Source organism: Crinia signifera, chromosome 3 (assembly GCF_055691185.1).
Source record: "Crinia signifera chromosome 3, ASM5569118v1, whole genome shotgun sequence".
NCBI classification, from domain to species: domain Eukaryota; kingdom Metazoa; phylum Chordata; class Amphibia; order Anura; family Myobatrachidae; genus Crinia; species Crinia signifera.
Genome location: NC_139219.1, coordinates 5,547,432 through 5,566,641, shown reverse-complemented (window position 1 = coordinate 5,566,641; position 19,210 = coordinate 5,547,432). Strand labels below are relative to the sequence as shown.

Here is a 19,210-nt window from a genome sequence, read left to right as displayed (position 1 = left end):
CAATTGGGACATTTAACATTGTTCCCTATGGGAAATCGCGGTAATCGCGTCGGTCGCATCGCATGCGATTTTTTGGTACATGTGATGCCCGCGATGGGCGCCCTTCTAGGTAAAGAGTACCCAATACAGGATTAGGGGGGTATTCAATCCCGGATCACGACTGTCAGGAAATCCCGGCGGTTTCCAACAGCCTCCGACAGTACATGGACAGTTGGCATTCAATGTGTCGAGCGTCGTAAAGTCCGCAAATTGTCAAAAACAGATACAGATTGTCGGAAAACGGCAGTGAATTCGACAACCCACAAACTTTTCCAACAAAACAGATCTAACAGCCTTCAATGTCTCATATTAATACCCCCCCCCCCCCTCCCTTAATATCTATACATGGTCTATACAGTAGTCTGCATTAAACATTGACATAATATAAATAAGTGGTCAGGAAAAGGTTAAACATACCATAATAAATATACACACAAACATAACAGAACCAGTGTTGCACCATCTAAGCTCACATTCTCCCACCTCATGGTAAGGCTCCTGTCTATTCTTCCTGGCAGCTGCTCTCTGGTCCAGTGCACTGACTGAGGACTCAGCAAGCTTGTCAGAAGAAGCTGCTCCCACTGGGCATGTGCAGCCGTTCCGCAATCATATTATACACCATTTGCGGTACTTGTGTATTATCATGGCGCCCAAGTTTCTTACTTAAGGCACCGTAGGAAAATCTCATCACATCGCATGGGCCATTGTAACGGCCGTGCAATGCGATCCAATCCGATCCGATTTTCCTATGTAATTTATTCACTGCTCTCTTAGCCCCAGGGGATCGCATCGCATCACATCGCATCTCACGCATATATAGGGTGTATGTTGCCATTACATTACTATACAATTATACTTTACATGTATTCCGCATCCGCTCGCCACACTATATACTGTATATATAAAGTCAACTCCACGCCGATGTGGATAATAGGGGTATGAAAAGGTTGTAGGGCGCGTTCCGCCGCCGATCGCCACGCTTCGGGGTGGCGTGGATAATGGGGGGGTGCCTAAAACCTCATTGTATGTCATTATTGTATACCTAATGGCATTGTACACCCTATACAATATAAATAAAAGAGCACTGAATACATTACATAGGAAATCGCATCGCACGGTACTTACTATGGCCCATGCAATGCAATGCGATGCGATTTCCCTACGCAGAATAGCCCACGAAGTAAATAGCTTAGTGGGCGCCGTGATAATACACGAGTACCCATTTGCTAATGTCCTCATAATTTGAGCCGCTGGGTTGTCAGAGAGGGTTTCTCCATATCCCGCTCAGGCTAATTATTCTGTCAGAAGCCCATAAGCTTTCCAGAGCTTGGAACATAAGGGAAATGCTGTGAACAAGGTTAATCTTCTGACTTTTTACAGCATTTTAGCCTTAGTACATCCTACACCCATGATGAAAACTGAAAACACCTCAAACAATGATGTCTTTGTTTAACTGATTACAGTTTATACAGTGTGTTACTCGTTATGAGGTCTGGCATTGTCTTCTTTCCAGTAGGGATGTCCATTGGTCAGTTATCCATTGATGGAAACAATCAATGTCCTCATCCACCAATGGGCACCCCTTCTTTAGTATACAGTCACAAGGTTGTGGGCCAATCAGAGCCTGGGGGTGGGGCTTCATGGGAGCATCTGGGGTGGAGCTAAGCTGTGTCCTGTATCTTAAAGAAATAAATGTCTCCTACATCAATGGTATTATACTATGTGGTACTTCACCACCAAAGGTATAAATATTCAATGATACAAATAATCATCAATGGTACATGGCCCTCCCTACTCTCCAGTACAGTCAGACAATTTGGAGGAAGGTATCATACTATCGGCAAGGTGCACCAAATAAAAAATGCTGTAAAACCCCTAGATTCATATGTAGCAAAGCCCTGCCACCGGGGCTTCGCTTCGGGGGGGTTCCCTTCATGCCCCCCACCCCCCTCACTCACCTGTGTCCGGCAGCCTCCTGCTGTTCTGCCGGGACCAGTGACCTCCTCCTCCCTGCACCTCTTCCGGGTGCAGAGAGGAGGAGGTGGAGCCCTGGCCGAGCAGCAGCAGCCGGATAAGGGTCCAGGGAGGGAGGGGGGACCCGCTGCACATCGCCAGACAAGACGCAAGAGTTGTCCTTTACAATAATTATCGCATATGTAAGTGCACATGCGATTATTAACAATGCGAATGTCTGCGATGTGCAGCGGAGGATGTTAGAGCATGGAGACACCTTAGGCCTCAGTAACATCCCTAGTTTCTAGTTGCTCAGTGCTGTGTATATGGAACGCTTTGTAGTTTTGTGTATGTTGATGCCTTCTGGGGGTTTTGAAGCCCAACCCCCATGCTCTGATTGGCCCGCAGCCATGTATATACTAAAGCAGGGGTAACCATTGGTGGGTGACAGCGATGTTGACAGTGTGTTCTTATGACGGGTCTTGTATCACGCTTCCAGCTGTAATTTGCGTGTCATGCTCTCGCGATCTGCCGTGTTCGGCGTCTGCTGTCCTACACATACTGTAGCTTCTGTAAATGGTCACCACGCTTATTCTAAACCACATGCATAACGCTCATGAATATCAGATGCACTCCAAACATGGCTGCCACCGCTGCGCTGATACGGACCCTTTAACACTTTCGAAGCCGATCTAAAAAATGATCTAAAATCTGTACACACAATGAAAACATTTCCCTGATGTTTAATATCTGTATTTTATACAATTCTCCTTTTTACATTTTTTTGTATTTTATTTCACTTGAAGTTACAGATGAAGACGCGGATCTGGACCCGGGCCAGGCAAGCTTTTAAGAGTAAATATTCATCAGAGCGGCTGAAGCTATAAAGTGTTTAATGGTTATAAAGTGCGTATTTCTGTGCTACCCGGGCGGCTGGGGGGATAGTTGGAACCGATTCAAAGACTGAGACGGAACCCTTTTAATACAGACAATTAGGAATTTTTGGTAATGATCTCTGTGCGCCATGCAGCATACGAATAGCATACCTGATACTGACCATTCCCTGACCCGTCATCTCTCTGGGTTACTCTAGAAGACAGAAAAACCTCTCTCCAAAACTGAGTTATCACTCTGCTGGGGGAGACGTGTTCCCTGTCACATGGCAGAAGGTAGGATTTGGGAAAATAACACTTTCATTAGCATCTTCCAGCAGCCTTAATGGTATCCACAAAATGTATTTATTAACATGAATTGTTATCAGTTCCTTATATAGTGCAGCACAATCAGTTGCACTTTACAATTGTGTGATACAACAAAACAGGGTATTTACAGACAGTCAATAAGGTAGGAGGGCCCTGCTCGAAAAGCTTACAATCTATAGGGAAATAGGCATTGATACACAAGGATAGGTGTTCTGTATTGTATAAGATCCACCAGATTGCAGAGGCTCTTGTTGGGCTGTATGATACGGTGACCCAGCAATGGCGGCCGGGGGTCAGGAGGATGGGAAAGTGAGAGAGACTATAAGTGACGATATGTGAGGACTGTATAGTGGGGATGTGATTGGACAGGACAGATTATGTGGGTGGGTCTGGAATGTGATAGGCTGCCTGAAGAGGTGAGTACTCAGGGAACCCTTGGAGGAGTCTTATGGTGCATGGGAGGGGATTCCACAGAGTGGGTGCAGCCAGAGGAGAGTCCTGCAGTCGGGAAGGACCAGGAGGTCAAGGTTGGGAGATACTATGGGGGAAATTTACTAAGTTCTATTTCACATGGGATGTTGCTAAGGACAACCAATCAGATCATGTCTATTATCTTCTATAGGGTGCTAAATAAATAACAAATAGACTCTAATTGGTTGCCCATAGCAACGACCCATGTGAACTAGCTCTCCCATCTTAGTAAAGGTCCCCCTATGAGATAAGAGAAGATATGCATGTTGGTGTAGTTTGGTTTATGGCTTTGTGTGTAAGTAAGAGGATTCTGTACTGAGTACAGTAGAATACAGGTAACCAATGAAGTGACGGACAGAGCAGCTGTGCAGAAGATGAATGTCCAGCTAGGAAGATTAGCCTCGCAGCTGCATTCATAATGGTGAGAGTCTGTATTGGGGAGGCCAATAAGGAGACCACTCGGGTTGGTGTCACCCGCTGTAGTAACTCATGGTGTCACCACCCCCCAACTTTCTTGAAGCTGAAGACAGGAGGCTTGTGTGTGCGGCGTAAAAAATGTGGTGCGTGTCCTATCAGAAGGGGGCGTGGGCTGTATGTGTGACGCTGCCCGTACAGCAGGTGACATGGAAACATACCTACACATCCTCTGCTTAGTCCCCCCAGTGTCTGGCAGCCAGAGCTTCCCAGCCAATCCCGGACCTAGCCACTGCCTGCAGCCCAGCCAATCCCGGGCCTAGTCACCACCTGCAGCCCAGCGAATCCCAGGCCACCACCTGCAGCCCAGCCCTTCCAAGAGAGCAGCTCCTCCTATGCATCCTGGGCAACCTACTGTACCTGGCATCCTGGTGGCTGCTCCCGGTAGTCGTCACGTGCAGAGACATCATGTAATGTACGTGCCGCGCACCTGGCCGTGCTGCGTGTCTCCTATGCCCCCTGCGCACTGAGTGACAGGGTAGGCCAAGGGTGCACAACATGTACTGAGGTGGGGTGCCATCTGTTCCATGCGGCTTATATATCAGATCACTGCCATAACCACATTACTGTATCTCCAGCCCATTCCAATATAGCAACAGAGGGGAAGAGGAACCTGTTCTGGGGTAACTGGTTCCCCCCTGACCCAAATGTCGGGTTCTCCATCTACACTGATATTCCCACCCAAGAAGAGACTGCCGTGAGTGTGGGTGTAACAAGGGCGGAGTGACCGGGGGAACGCACAAGGCCGGTGGCTGGAGCACAGAAGGAACATTCCGGACACTTCTACCTCATCTACTCCAATGTGGGGCCCGAGAGATCACATTCATGGAGCGGTCCCGATCCTATTCGGTGCTAAATCATGTAAGACATATTACATGCCATAAAGAGGGGCAGACACGTTACATGCCATGCAGAGGAGGGGGGGCAGACACGTTACATGTCATGCAGAGGAGGGGGGACAGACACGTTACATGTCATGTGGAGGAGGGGGGACAGACACGTTACAGGAGGGGGGCAGACACGTTACATGGCATGCGGAGGAGGGGGGACAGACACGTTACATGCCATGCGGAGGACGGGGGACAGACACGTTACATGGCATGCGGAGGAGGGGGGACAGACATGTTACATGCCATGCGGAGGGCGGGGGACAGACACGTTACATGCCATGCGGAGGAGAGGGGCAGACACGTTACATGTCATGCAAAGGAGGGGGGACAGACACGTTACATGTCATGCAGAGGAGGGGGGACAGACACGTTACATGTCATGCAGAGGAGGGGGGACAGACACGTTACATGTCATGCAGAGGAGGGGGGACAGACACGTTACATGCCATGCGGAGGAGGGGGGACAGACACGTTACATGCCATGCGGAGGAGAGGGGCAGACACGTTACATGTCATGTAAAGGAGGGGGGACAGACACGTTACATGTCATGCAGAGGAGGGGGGACAGACACGTTACATGCCATGCAGAGGAGGGGGACAGACACGTTACATGTCATGCAAAGGAGGGGTGCAGACATGTTACATGCCATGCGGAGGACGGGGGACAGACACGTTACATGCCATGCGGAGGAGAGGGGCAGACACGTTACATGTCATGCAAAGGAGGGGGGACAGACACGTTACATGCCATGCAGAGGAGGGGGACAGACACGTTACATGTCATGCAAAGGAGGGGGGACAGACACGTTACATGCCATGCAGAGGAGGGGGACAGACACGTTACATGTCATGCAAAGGAGGGGGGACAGACACGTTACATGCCATGCAGAGGAGGGGGACAGACACGTTACATGTCATGCAGAGGAGGGGTGCAGACACGTTACATGCCATGCGGAGGACGGGGGACAGACACGTTACATGCCATGCGGAGGAGAGGGGCAGACACGTTACATGTCATGCAAAGGAGGGGGGACAGACACGTTACATGTCATGCAGAGGAGGGGGGACAGACACGTTACATGTCATGCAGAGGAGGGGGGACAGACACGTTACATGCCATGCGGAGGAGGGGGGACAGACACGTTACATGCCATGTGGAGGAGAGGGGCAGACACGTTACATGTCATGTAAAGGAGGGGGGACAGACACGTTACATGTCATGCAGAGGAGGGGGGACAGACACGTTACATGCCATGCAGAGGAGGGGGACAGACACGTTACATGTCATGCAAAGGAGGGGGGACAGACACGTTACATGCCATGCAGAGGAGGGGGACAGACACGTTACATGTCATGCATAGGAGGGGTGCAGACACGTTACATGGCATGCAAAGGAGGGGGGACAGACACGTTACATGTCATGCAGAGGAGGGGGGCAGACACGTTACATGTCATGCAAAGGAGGGGGGACAGACACGTTACATGTCATGCAGAGGAGGGGGGGCAGACACGTTACATGTCATGCAGAGGAGGGGGGCAGACACGTTACATGGCATGCAGAGGAGGGGGGACAGATATGTTACATGCCATGCGGAGGACGGGGGACAGACACGTTACATGCCCTGCGGAGGAGGGGGGACAGACAAGTTACATGCCATGTGCAGGAGGGGGGACAGACACGTTACATGTCACGCAGAGGAGGGGGGACAGACACGTTACATGTCACGCAGAGGAGGGGGGACAGACACGTTACATGCCATGCGGAGGAGGGGGACAGACACGTTACATGCCATGCGGAGGAGGGGGGACAGACACGTTACATGCCATGCAGAGGAGGGGGGGCAGACACGTTACATGGCATGCGGAGGAGGGGGGACAGACACGTTACATGCCATGCGGAGGACGGGGGACAGACACGTTACATGGCATGCGGAGGAGGGGGGACAGACACGTTACATGCCATGCGGAGGACGGGGGACAGACACGTTACATGCCATGCGGAGGACGGGGGACAGACACGTTACATGGCATGCGGAGGAGGGGGTACAGACACGTTACATGGCATGCGGAGGAGGGGGGACAGACATGTTACATGCCATGCGGAGGACGGGGGACAGACACGTTACATGCCATGCAGAGGAGGGGGGACAGACACGTTACATGCCATGCGGAGGAGGGGGGACAGACACATTACACGGTAAGGACAACATGCAGTGATGTCACCCATCCCCCCCGAGCCCACATTAGTTGACAGTATAGTGAATATTGAGCTGCATGTTCAAATGACGAGGGGGGGGGTGTTAACGACCACAGGGGGTGTGCATCACTAATGATCTAGTGCATACGCACTAGAAAATATGCACAGTATATTGTTAATGATATTGTTACAAGTGGCAGCTATGAAACATCTATGACGTGACCTCCTTTCTTTAACTTGAGGGGCTGAGAAGTCGGTGTTGGTGCCAGAAGTGGGGTTATGGGGAAGTAGGTTGAAGTTTTGTCTGCGGTGCCTTACACTACCCCAGCATTCTGCAGGCACCTCTGGATACTTTTTAAAATTGCTTAAACTATCCCGAAACCTCTGCAGATCTCAGAATAAGCAATATTTCCCAAATAATGTTATTTTAAATGAATTCATCCACAACTTGATAATTAATGGTTCAATAGTTTAAAATATGTCAAAGGACAAAAAAGTTTTGCCAATTTACATTTGTTCAGTTTCTTTATATCACGATTTTGGAACTAAACTATTTTATAGAAAATGTTTTTATATCTTCCGTTCCGAGCTTTTCTGACCAGGCTGAAACACTCCCTCATCTCCGGGACAGACATACAGTATATACTGTGTCTCCTCCAACTGTATATAGTTTAGGTGTATTTCAATCTTAATGTTTTTACTTTAGTAAAATGCTTTATTAAATCCTCTTCAGCAGAAAGTTGCCTTTCCCAGGCTGTGTAACCTAATTTGCTAGAAGTCCTGGAAGTGGTTAATGTGCAGTTTTCTTACCTTTTCACCTACGGCGCAGCCTTTTGCAGTACAAGCCTGAAGCCTGAAGGAATGCTTACTCCAGGGAGCCAGACCGTCCACAAAATAACTTAGATGTGAAGAGTTCTGCATTAGAATTCCATCCATGTACAGACCGTACCACGTTATAATGCCTGAAACGATAACGATTAAATTAAATACTTTCATAAAGCCAAAAGAATTACAGAAATAAAAAAATATCAATACGACAAATTAAGACCGATCAGCGTTATGATCTTTGTTCACTTCCAAAACAGTAAATTTACATGAATTCTCTGCAAACATGGAAAAAATGAACAGGTTTCTACAGTTCAAGGGTCACCCTTCTCCTGCAGTGCCGGCCAAGCAGATACACGCCAGGGGCGCCCTGTGACCACCACAGCACATCTATATAATAATGGCAGACGGAGGAGTTTCATGAGTGACATGAGTGAGATTACGATGCCTTTGCCTGAGCATATACCACATACAAAATTAAAGATTTGTATACAAATATTGTCATTGTTAGTATGAGTATGATCCTGCATGTTGTCCTGCGCAGCTCTACCAGGTCCTGCATATCCTCATCCGGTAACTAGTCCGGTCCTGCCTATCCTCATCCGGTAACCAGTACAGTCCTCCATATCCTCATCTGGTAACCAGTCCGGTCCTGCAAATCCTCATCCGGTAACCAGTCCGGTCCTGCATATCCTCATCCGGTAACCAGTCCGGTCCTGCATATCCTCTTCCGGTAACCAGTCCAGTCCTGCATATCCTCATCCGGTAACCAGTCCGGTCCTGCATATCCTCATCCGGTAACTAGTCCGGTCCTGCCTATCCTCATCCGGTAACCAGTACAGTCCTCCATATCCTCATCCGGTAACCAGTCCGGTCCTGCAAATCCTCATCCGGTAACCAGTCCGGTCCTGCATATCCTCATCCGGTAACCAGTCCGGTCCTGCATATCCTCTTCCGGTAACCAGTCCGGTCCTGCATATCCTCATCCGGTAACCAGTACAGTCCTGCAAATCCTCATCCGGTAACCAGTCCGGTCCTGCATATCCTCATCCGGTAACCAGTCCGGTCCTGCAAATCCTCATCCGGTAACCAGTCCAGTCCTGCATACCCTCATCCGGTAACCAGTACAGTCCTCCATATCCTCATCCGGTAACCAGTCCGGTCCTGCAAATACTCATCCGGTAACCAGTCCGGTCCTGCATATCCTCAGCCAGTAACCATTCCGGTCCTCCATATTCTCAGCCGGTACCCTGTCCGGTCCTGCATATCCTCATCCGGTAACCAGAACAGTCCTGCATATCCTCATCCAGTAACCAGTACAGTCCTCCATATCCTCATCCGGTAACCAGTCCGGTCCTGCAAATCCTCATCCGGTAACCAGTCCAGTCCTGCATATCCTCAGCCAGTAACCATTCCGGTCCTCCATATTCTCAGCCAGTACCCTGTCCGGTCCTGCATATCCTCATCCGGTAACCAGTACAGTCCTCCATATCCTCAGCCAATAACCAGTCCGGTCCTCCATATCCTCATCCGGTAACCAGTCCGGTCTTGCAAATCCTCATCCGGTAACCAGTCCGGTCCTGCATATCCTCAGCCAGTAACCATTCCGGTCCTCCATATTCTCAGCCGGTAAATTGTCCGGTCCTGCATATCCTCATCCGGTAACCAGTACAGTCCTCCATATCCTCAGCAAATAACCAGTCCGGTCCTCCATATCCTCAGCCGGTAACCATTCCGGTCCTCCATATACTCAGTTGGCAACCATTCCGGTCCTGCATATCCTCATCCGGTAACCAGTACAGTCCTTCATATCCTCATCCGGTAACCCGTCCGGTCCTGCAAATCCTCATCCGGTAACCAGTCCAGTCCTGCATACCCTCATCCGGTAACCAGTCCGGTCCTGCAAATCCTCATCCGGTAACCAGTCCGGTCCTGCAAATCCTCATCCGGTAACCAGTCCGGTCCTGCATATCCTCAGCCAGTAACCATTCCGGTCCTCCATATTCTCAGCCGGTAACCTGTCCGGTCCTGCATATCCTCATCCGGTAACCAGTACAGTCCTGCATATCCTCATCCAGTAACCAGTACAGTCCTCCATATCCTCAGCCAGTAACCATTCCGGTCCTCCATATTCTAAGCCGGTAACCTGTCCGGTCCTGCATATCCTCATCCGGTAACCAGTACAGTCCTGCATATCCTCATCCAGTAACCAGCACAGTCCTCCATATCCTCAGCCAATAACCAGTCCGGTCCTCCATATCCTCAGCCGGTAACCATTCCGGTCCTCCATATCCTCAGCTGGTAACCAGTCCGGTCCTCCATATCCTCAGCCGGTAACCAGTCCGGTCCTCCATATCCTCAGCCGGTAACCAGTCCGGTCCTCCATACCCTCATCCGGTAACCAGTCCGGTCCTCCATATCCTCAGCCGGTAACCATTCCGGTCCTCCATATCCTCAGCTGGTAACCAGTCCGGTCCTCCATATCCTCAGCCGGTAACCAGGCTGGTCCTCCATATCCTCAGCCGGTAACCAGTCCGGTCCTCCATACCCTCATCCGGTAACCAGTCCGGTCCTCCATATCCTCAGCCGGTAACCATTCCGGTCCTCCATATCCTCAGCTGGTAACCAGTCCGGTCCTGCATATCCTCATCCGGTAACCAGTCCAGTCCTGCATACCCTCATCCGGTAACCAGTCCGGTCCTGCAAATCCTCATCCAGTAACCAGTCCGGTCCTGCAAATCCTCATCCGGTAACCAGTCCGGTCCTGCATATCCTCAGCCAGTAACCATTCCGGTCCTCCATATTCTCAGCCGGTAACCTGTCCGGTCCTGCATATCCTCATCCGGTAACCAGTACAGTCCTGCATATCCTCATCCAGTAACCAGTACAGTCCTCCATATCCTCATCTGGTAACCAGTCTGGTCCTCCATATCCTCAGCCGGTAACCAGTCCGGTCCTCCATACCCTCATCCGGTAACCAGTCCGGTCCTCCATATCCTCATCTGGTAACCAGTCTGGTCCTCCATATCCTCAGCTGGTAACCAGTCCGGTCCTCCATATCCTCAGCCAATAACCAGTCCGGTCCTCCATATCTTCATCTGCTAACCAGTCCGGTCCTCCATATCCTCAGCCGGTAACCAGTCCGGTCCTCCATATCCTCAACCACTAACCAGTCCAGTCCTCCATATCCTCATCCGGTAACCAGTCCGGTCCTCCATATCCTCATCTGGTAACTAGTCCAGTCCTCCATATTCTCAGCCGGTAACCAGTCAGGTCCTGCATATCCTCATCCGGTAACCAGTACAGCCCTCCATATCCTCAGCCAGTAACCATTCCGGTCCTCCATATTCTCAGCCGGTAACCTGTCCGGTCCTGCATATCCTCATCCGGTAACCAGTACAGTCCTGCATATCCTCATCCAGTAACCAGTACAGTCCTCCATATCCTCAGCCAATAACCAGTCCGGTCCTCCATATCCTCAGCCGGTAACCATTCTGGTCCTCCATATCCTCAGCTGGTAACCAGTCCGGTCCTCCATATCCTCAGCCGGTAACCAGGCTGGTCCTCCATTTTCTCAGCCGGTAACCAGTCCGGTCCTCCATACCCTCATCCGGTAACCAGTCCGGACCTCCATATCCTTATCTGGTAACCAGTCTGGTCCTCCATATCCTCAGCTGGTAACCAGTCCGGTCCTCCATGTCTTCATCTGCTAACCAGTCCGGTCCTCCATATCCTCAGCCGGTAACCAGTCCGGTCCTCCATATCCTCATCCGCTAACCAGTCCGGTCCTCCATATCCTCAGCCAGTTACCATTCCGGTCCTGCATATCCTCAGACAATAACCAGTCCGGTCCTCCATATCCTCATCCGGTAACCAGTCCGGTCCTGCATATCCTCATCCGGTAACCAGTACAGCCCTCCATATCCTCAGCCAATAACCAGTCCGGTCCTCCATATCCTCAGCCGGTAACCATTCCGGTCCTCCATATCCTCAGCTGGTAACCAGTCCGGTCCTCCATATCCTCAGCCGGTAACCAGTCCGGTCCTCCATATCCTCAGCCGGTAACCAGTCCGGTCCTCCATACCCTCATCCGGTAACCAGTCCGGTCCTCCATATCCTCAGCCGGTAACCATTCCGGTCCTCCATATCCTCAGCTGGTAACCAGTCCGGTCCTCCATATCCTCAGCCGGTAACCAGGCTGGTCCTCCATATCCTCAGCCGGTAACCAGTCCGGTCCTCCATACCCTCATCCGGTAACCAGTCCGGTCCTCCATATCCTCAGCCGGTAACCATTCCGGTCCTCCATATCCTCAGCTGGTAACCAGTCCGGTCCTGCATATCCTCATCCGGTAACCAGTCCAGTCCTGCATACCCTCATCCGGTAACCAGTCCGGTCCTGCAAATCCTCATCCAGTAACCAGTCCGGTCCTGCAAATCCTCATCCGGTAACCAGGGTGGTCCTGCATATCCTCAGCCAGTAACCATTCCGGTCCTCCATATTCTCAGCCGGTAACCTGTCCGGTCCTGCATATCCTCATCCGGTAACCAGTACAGTCCTGCATATCCTCATCCAGTAACCAGTACAGTCCTCCATATCCTCAGCCAGTAACCATTCCGGTCCTCCATATTCTCAGCCGGTAACCTGTCCGGTCCTGCATATCCTCATCCGGTAACCAGTACAGTCCTGCATATCCTCATCCAGTAACCAGCACAGTCCTCCATATCCTCAGCCAATAACCAGTCCGGTCCTCCATATCCTCAGCCGGTAACCATTCCGGTCCTCCATATCCTCAGCTGGTAACCAGTCCGGTCCTCCATATCCTCAGCCGGTAACCAGGCTGGTCCTCCATATCCTCAGCCGGTAACCAGTCCGGTCCTCCATATCCTCATCTGGTAACCAGTCCGGTCCTCCATATCCTCATCTGGTAACCAGTCTGGTCCTCCATATCCTCAGCCGGTAACCAGTCCGGTCCTCCATACCCTCATCCGGTAACCAGTCCGGTCCTCCATATCCTCATCTGGTAACCAGTCTGGTCCTCCATATCCTCAGCTGGTAACCAGTCCGGTCCTCCATATCCTCAGCCAATAACCAGTCCGGTCCTCCATATCTTCATCTGCTAACCAGTCCGGTCCTCCATATCCTCAGCCGGTAACCAGTCCGGTCCTCCATATCCTCAACCACTAACCAGTCCAGTCCTCCATATCCTCATCCGGTAACCAGTCCGGTCCTCCATATCCTCATCTGGTAATTAGTCCAGTCCTCCATATTCTCAGCCGGTAACCAGTCAGGTCCTGCATATCCTCATCCGGTAACCAGTACAGCCCTCCATATCCTCAGCCAGTAACCATTCCGGTCCTCCATATTCTCAGCCGGTAACCTGTCCGGTCCTGCATATCCTCATCCGGTAACCAGTACAGTCCTGCATATCCTCATCCAGTAACCAGTACAGTCCTCCATATCCTCAGCCAATAACCAGTCCGGTCCTCCATATCCTCAGCCGGTAACCATTCTGGTCCTCCATATCCTCAGCTGGTAACCAGTCCGGTCCTCCATATCCTCAGCCGGTAACCAGGCTGGTCCTCCATTTTCTCAGCCGGTAACCAGTCCGGTCCTCCATACCCTCATCCGGTAACCAGTCCGGACCTCCATATCCTTATCTGGTAACCAGTCTGGTCCTCCATATCCTCAGCTGGTAACCAGTCCGGTCCTCCATGTCTTCATCTGCTAACCAGTCCGGTCCTCCATATCCTCAGCCGGTAACCAGTCCGGTCCTCCATATCCTCATCCGCTAACCAGTCCGGTCCTCCATATCCTCAGCCAGTTACCATTCCGGTCCTGCATATCCTCAGACAATAACCAGTCCGGTCCTCCATATCCTCATCCGGTAACCAGTCCGGTCCTGCATATCCTCATCCGGTAACCAGTACAGCCCTCCATATCCTCAGCCGGTAACCATTCCGGTCCTCCATATTCTCAGCCGGTAACCTGTCCGGTCCTGCATATCCTCATCCGGTAACCAGTACAGTCCTGCATATCCTCATCCAGTAACCAGTACAGTCCTCCATATCCTCAGCCAATAACCAGTCCGGTCCTCCATATCCTCAGCCGGTAACCAGTCCGGTCCTCCATATCCTCAGCTGGTAACCAGTCCGGTCCTCCATATCCTCAGCCGGTAACCAGGCTGGTCCTCCATATCCTCAGCCGGCAACCAGTCCGGTCCTCCATACCCTCATCCGGTAACCAGTCCGGTCCTCCATATCCTCATCTGGTAACCAGTCTGGTCCTCCATATCCTCAGCTGGTAACCAGTCCGGTCCTGCATATCCTCATCTGCTAACCAGTCCGATCCTCCATATCCTCAGCCAATAACCAGTCCGGTCCTCCATATCTTCATCTGCTAACCAGTCCGGTCCTCCATATCCTCAGCCGGTAACCAGTCCGGTCCTCCATATCCTCATCCACTAACCAGTCCAGTCCTCCATATCCTCATCTGGTAACCAGTCCGGTCATCCATATCCTCAGCCAGTTACTATTCCGGTCCTGCATATCCTCAGACAATAACCAGTCCGGTCCTCCATATCCTCAGCCAGTTACCATTCCGGTCCTGCATATCCTCAGCCAGTTACCATTCCGGTCCTGCATATCCTCAGACAATAACCAGTCCGGTCCTCCATATCCTCTGCCAGTTACCATTCCGGTCCTGCATATCCTCAGACAATAACCAGTCCGGTCCTCCATATCCTCATCCGGTAACCAGTCTGGTCCTCCATATCCTCAGCTGGTAACCAGTCCGAATCTAGATGAGCCCGCACAGGTGACCTATACAGAACTGGGCACAGTATCTAGATGAGGCCGGACCAGGGACCTATACAGAACTGGGCACAGTATCTAGATGAGGTCGGACCAGTGACCTATACAGAACTGGACACAGTATCTAGATGAGGCCGCACCAGTGACCTATACAGAACTGGGCACAGTATCTAGATGAGGCCGCACCAGTGAACTGTACAGAACTGGGCACAGTATCTAGATGAGGCCGCACCAGTGACCTGTACAGAACTGGGCACAGTATCTAGATGAGGCCGCACCAGTGACCTATACAGAACTGGGCACAGTATCTAGATGAGGCCGCACCAGTGACCTATACAGAACTGGGCACAGTATCTAGATGAGGCCGCACCAGTGACTTATACAGAACTGGACACAGTATCTAGATGAGGCTGCAACAGTGACCTATACAGAACTGGACACAGTATCTAGATGAGGCCGCACCAGTGACCTATACAGAACTGGGCACAGTATCTAGATGAGGCCGCACCAGTGACCTATACAGAACTGGGCACAGTATCTAGATGAGGCCGCACCAGTGACCTATACAGAACTGGACACAGTATCTAGATGAGGCCGCACCAGTGACCTATACAGAACTGGACACAGTATCTAGATGAGGCCGCGCCAGTGACATATACAGAACTGGGCACAGTATCTAGGTGAGGCCGCGCCAGTGACATATACAGAACCGGGCACAGTATCTAGATGAGGCCGCACCAGTGACCTATACAGTACTGGGCACAGTATCTAGATGAGGCCGCACCAGTGACCTATACAGAACCGGGCACAGTATCTAGATGAGGCCGCACCAATGACCTATACAGAACCGGGCACAGTATCTAGATGAGGCCGCACTAGTAACCTATACAGAACTGGGCAGTATCTAGATGAGGCTGCACCAGTGACCTATACAGAACTGGGCACAGTATCTATATGAGGCCGCACCAGTGACCTGTACAGAACTGGGCACAGTATCTAGATGGGGCCATACCAGTGACCTATACAGAACTGGACACAGTATCTAGATGAGGCCGCACCAGTGACCTATACAGAACTGGGCACAGTATCTAGATGAGGCTGCACCAGTGACCTATACAGAACTGGGCACAGTATCTAGATGAGGATGTACAAGTGACCTATACAGAACTGGGCACAGTATCTAGATGAGGCCGCACCAGTGACCTATACAGAACTGGGCACAGTATCTAGATGAGGCCGCACCAGTGACCTATACAGAACTGGGCACAGTATCTACAAGAGGCCGCACCAGTGACCTATACAGAACTGGGCACAGTATCTAGATTAGGCCGCACCAGTGAACTATACAGAACCGGGCACAGTATCTAGATGAGGCCGCACCAGTGACCTATACAGAACCGGGCACAGTATATAGATGAGGCCGCACCAGTGACCTATACAGAACCGGGCACAGTATATAGATGAGGCCGCACCAGTGACCTATACAGAACCGGGCACAGTATCTAGACGAGGCCGCACCAGTGACCTATACAGAACTGGGCACAGTATCTAGATGAGGCTGCACCAGTGACCTATACAGAACTGGGCACAGTATCTAGATGAGGCCGCACCAGTGACCTATACAGAACTGGGCACAGTATCTAGGTGAGGCCGCGCCAGTGACATATACAGAACCGGGCACAGTATCTAGATGAGGCCGCACCAGTGACCTATACAGTACTGGGCACAGTATCTAGATGAGGCCGCACCAGTGACCTATACAGAACCGGGCACAGTATATAGATGAGGCCGCACCAGTGACCTATACAGAACTGGGCACAGTATCTAGATGAGGACGCACCAGTGACCTATACAGAACTGGGCACAGTATCTAGATGAGGCCGCACCAGTGACCTATACAGTACTGGGCACAGTATCTAGATGAGGCCGCACCAGTGACCTATACAGGACCGGGCACAGTATCTAGATGAGGCCGCAGCAGTGACCTATACAGAACTGGGCACAGTATCTAGATGAGGCCGCACCAGTGACCTATACAGAACCGGGCATAGTATATAGATGAGGCCGCACCAGTGACCTATACAGAACTGGGCACAGTATCTAGATGAGGATGCACCAGTGACCTATACAGAACCGGGCACAGTATCTAGATGAGGCCACACCAGTGACCTATACAGAACTGGGCACAGTATCTAGATGAGGCCGCACCAGTGACCTATACAGAACTGGGCACAGTATCTAGATGAGGCCGCACCAGTGATCTATACAGAACTGGGCACAGTATCTAGATGAGGCCGCACCAGTGACTTATACAGAACTGGACACAGTATCTAGATGAGGCTGCACCAGTGACCTATACAGCACTGGGCACAGTATCTAGATGAGGCCGCACCAGTGACCTATACAGAACTGGGCACAGTACCTAGATGAGGCCGCACCAGTGACCTATACAGTGGCACTATTAATAGTTTCTGCTGCTGATTCTCTACCTATGCACCAAGCATCTGACTTGCTGCCTCATTGCTTACCTTCCTTTATGTCACCTGTAGTAGTGATTCCTACAGTAGATCCCTTTCCTCCATAGTTTGTGTCATTTCTCCCTTGATGATATATGTGGCCTTTGTGACCCAAGTGTATGATGGAGTAACTTGTTCCCCTGTAGATTAGCTGTACCCTGCGGTGATGTGAGGAGAGTTATGATTGTACGTGGTCACCACTCTAGAACTAAGAGACAATGGTGTAAGCACATAGTGATATAGCCCCACCCCCATGGCCATACTGTTACTATAGTGCGCACTGAGCGTTGCTATACCAGTCCTACATGGCAGAGCGCTCAGATGATGCAAACTGCGTCTCCAGTTGATTCATATGACAATTTAGTAAATTCCCCTTGTTTTCCGCCTGATTGTGAATGCATAGGCTAGGACCCCCATTATAACCCTGCCCGGCGTATACATTTACAGAGCAATGATCCAGGGCCCTCGTTAACTTTGATCAAAAACACAAACCCTTTTAGCCATTGAATAAAACAGTAATCCTGACGCAGATAATTTCTCTTCCAGCAAAATGCACATCCGTACTTCAGCGCTTCTCAAGGGCACGCGGGTTATATCGTCACTGCCACCTTACCGTATATTTGGGAGACTTGGGCAGATTTTATTTCATAGCCTACTTGGTATGCGTATGATCAGATGAATTAGGACAAGGACACACACGATATATGGAGCCATTTCACAGGCTCATATGCTAAAACTAAGAACAATATCAATCTGCCGCTCAGTCTCAGAACTGCATTTAGTTAAACAATGAAACCACCAACTTCCTGGACTGTCTCTGGGACTACGTGGGACGTCTATGCTGTAAACGACTGTCTCTTGGACTACGCGGGACGTCCATGCTGGGAATGACTGTCTCTGGGACTGCACGGGACGTCCATGCTGGGAATGACTGTCTCTGGGAATACGCGAGATGTCCAATCTGGGAATGACTGTCTCTGGGAATACGCGGGATGTCCATGCTGGGAACAACTATCTCTGGGACTACGCTGGACGTCCATGCTGGGAACGACGGTCTCTGGGACTACACGGGACGTCCATGCTGGGAATGACTGTCTCTGGGACTGCACGGGACGTCCATGCTGGGAATGACTGTCTCTGGAAATACGCGAGATGTCCAATCTGGGAATGACTGTCTCTGGGAATACGCGGGATGTCCATGCTGGGAACGACGGTCTCTGGGACTACGCGGGACGTCCATGCTGGGAACGACGGTCTCTGGGACTACGCGGGACGTCCATGCTGGGAACGACGGTCTCTGGGACTACGCGGGACGTCCATGCTGGGAACGACGGTCTCTGGGACTACGCGGGACGTCCATGCTGGGAACAACTGTCTCTGGGACTACGCGGGACGTCCATGCTGGGAATGACTGTCTCTGGGAATACACGGGACGTCCATGCTGGTAACAACTGTCTCTGGGACTATGCGGGACATCCATGCTGGGAACAACTGTCTCTGGGACCACGCAGGACGTCCATGCTGGGAATGACTATCTCTGGGAATACGTGGGACGTCCATGCTGGGAGCAACTGTCTCTGAGAATACGTAGGATTTCCATGCTGGGAACGACGGTCTCTGGGACTACGCGGGACGTCCATGCTGGGAACGACGGTCTCTGGGACTACGCAGGATGTCCATGCTAGGAACAACTGTCTCTGGGAATACACGGGACGTCAATGCTGGTAACAACTGTCTCTGGGACTATGCGGGACGTCCATGCTGAGAACAACTGTCTCTGGGACCACGCAGGACGTCCATGCTGGGAACAACTGTCTCTGGGACTACGCGGGA

General features: G+C 51.2%; 1 protein-coding gene across 7 annotated transcripts in view; it reads right to left on the bottom strand.

The window, feature by feature from the left end:
- USH2A (usherin) overlaps positions 1-19,210 on the bottom strand; it is a 739,769-nt gene that overhangs the window by 331,867 nt on the left and 388,692 nt on the right. For 6 of the 7 annotated variants that reach the window (XM_083175163.1, XM_083175160.1, XM_083175162.1 and 3 more), the window contains exon 35: positions 8,037-8,188. In XM_083175163.1, coding sequence (XP_083031289.1) covers positions 8,037-8,188 — 152 coding nt within the window. Of the gene's footprint in view, positions 1-8,036; positions 8,189-19,210 lie in introns of those variants that run through there. The other variant, XM_083175166.1, reaches the window with a different exon arrangement.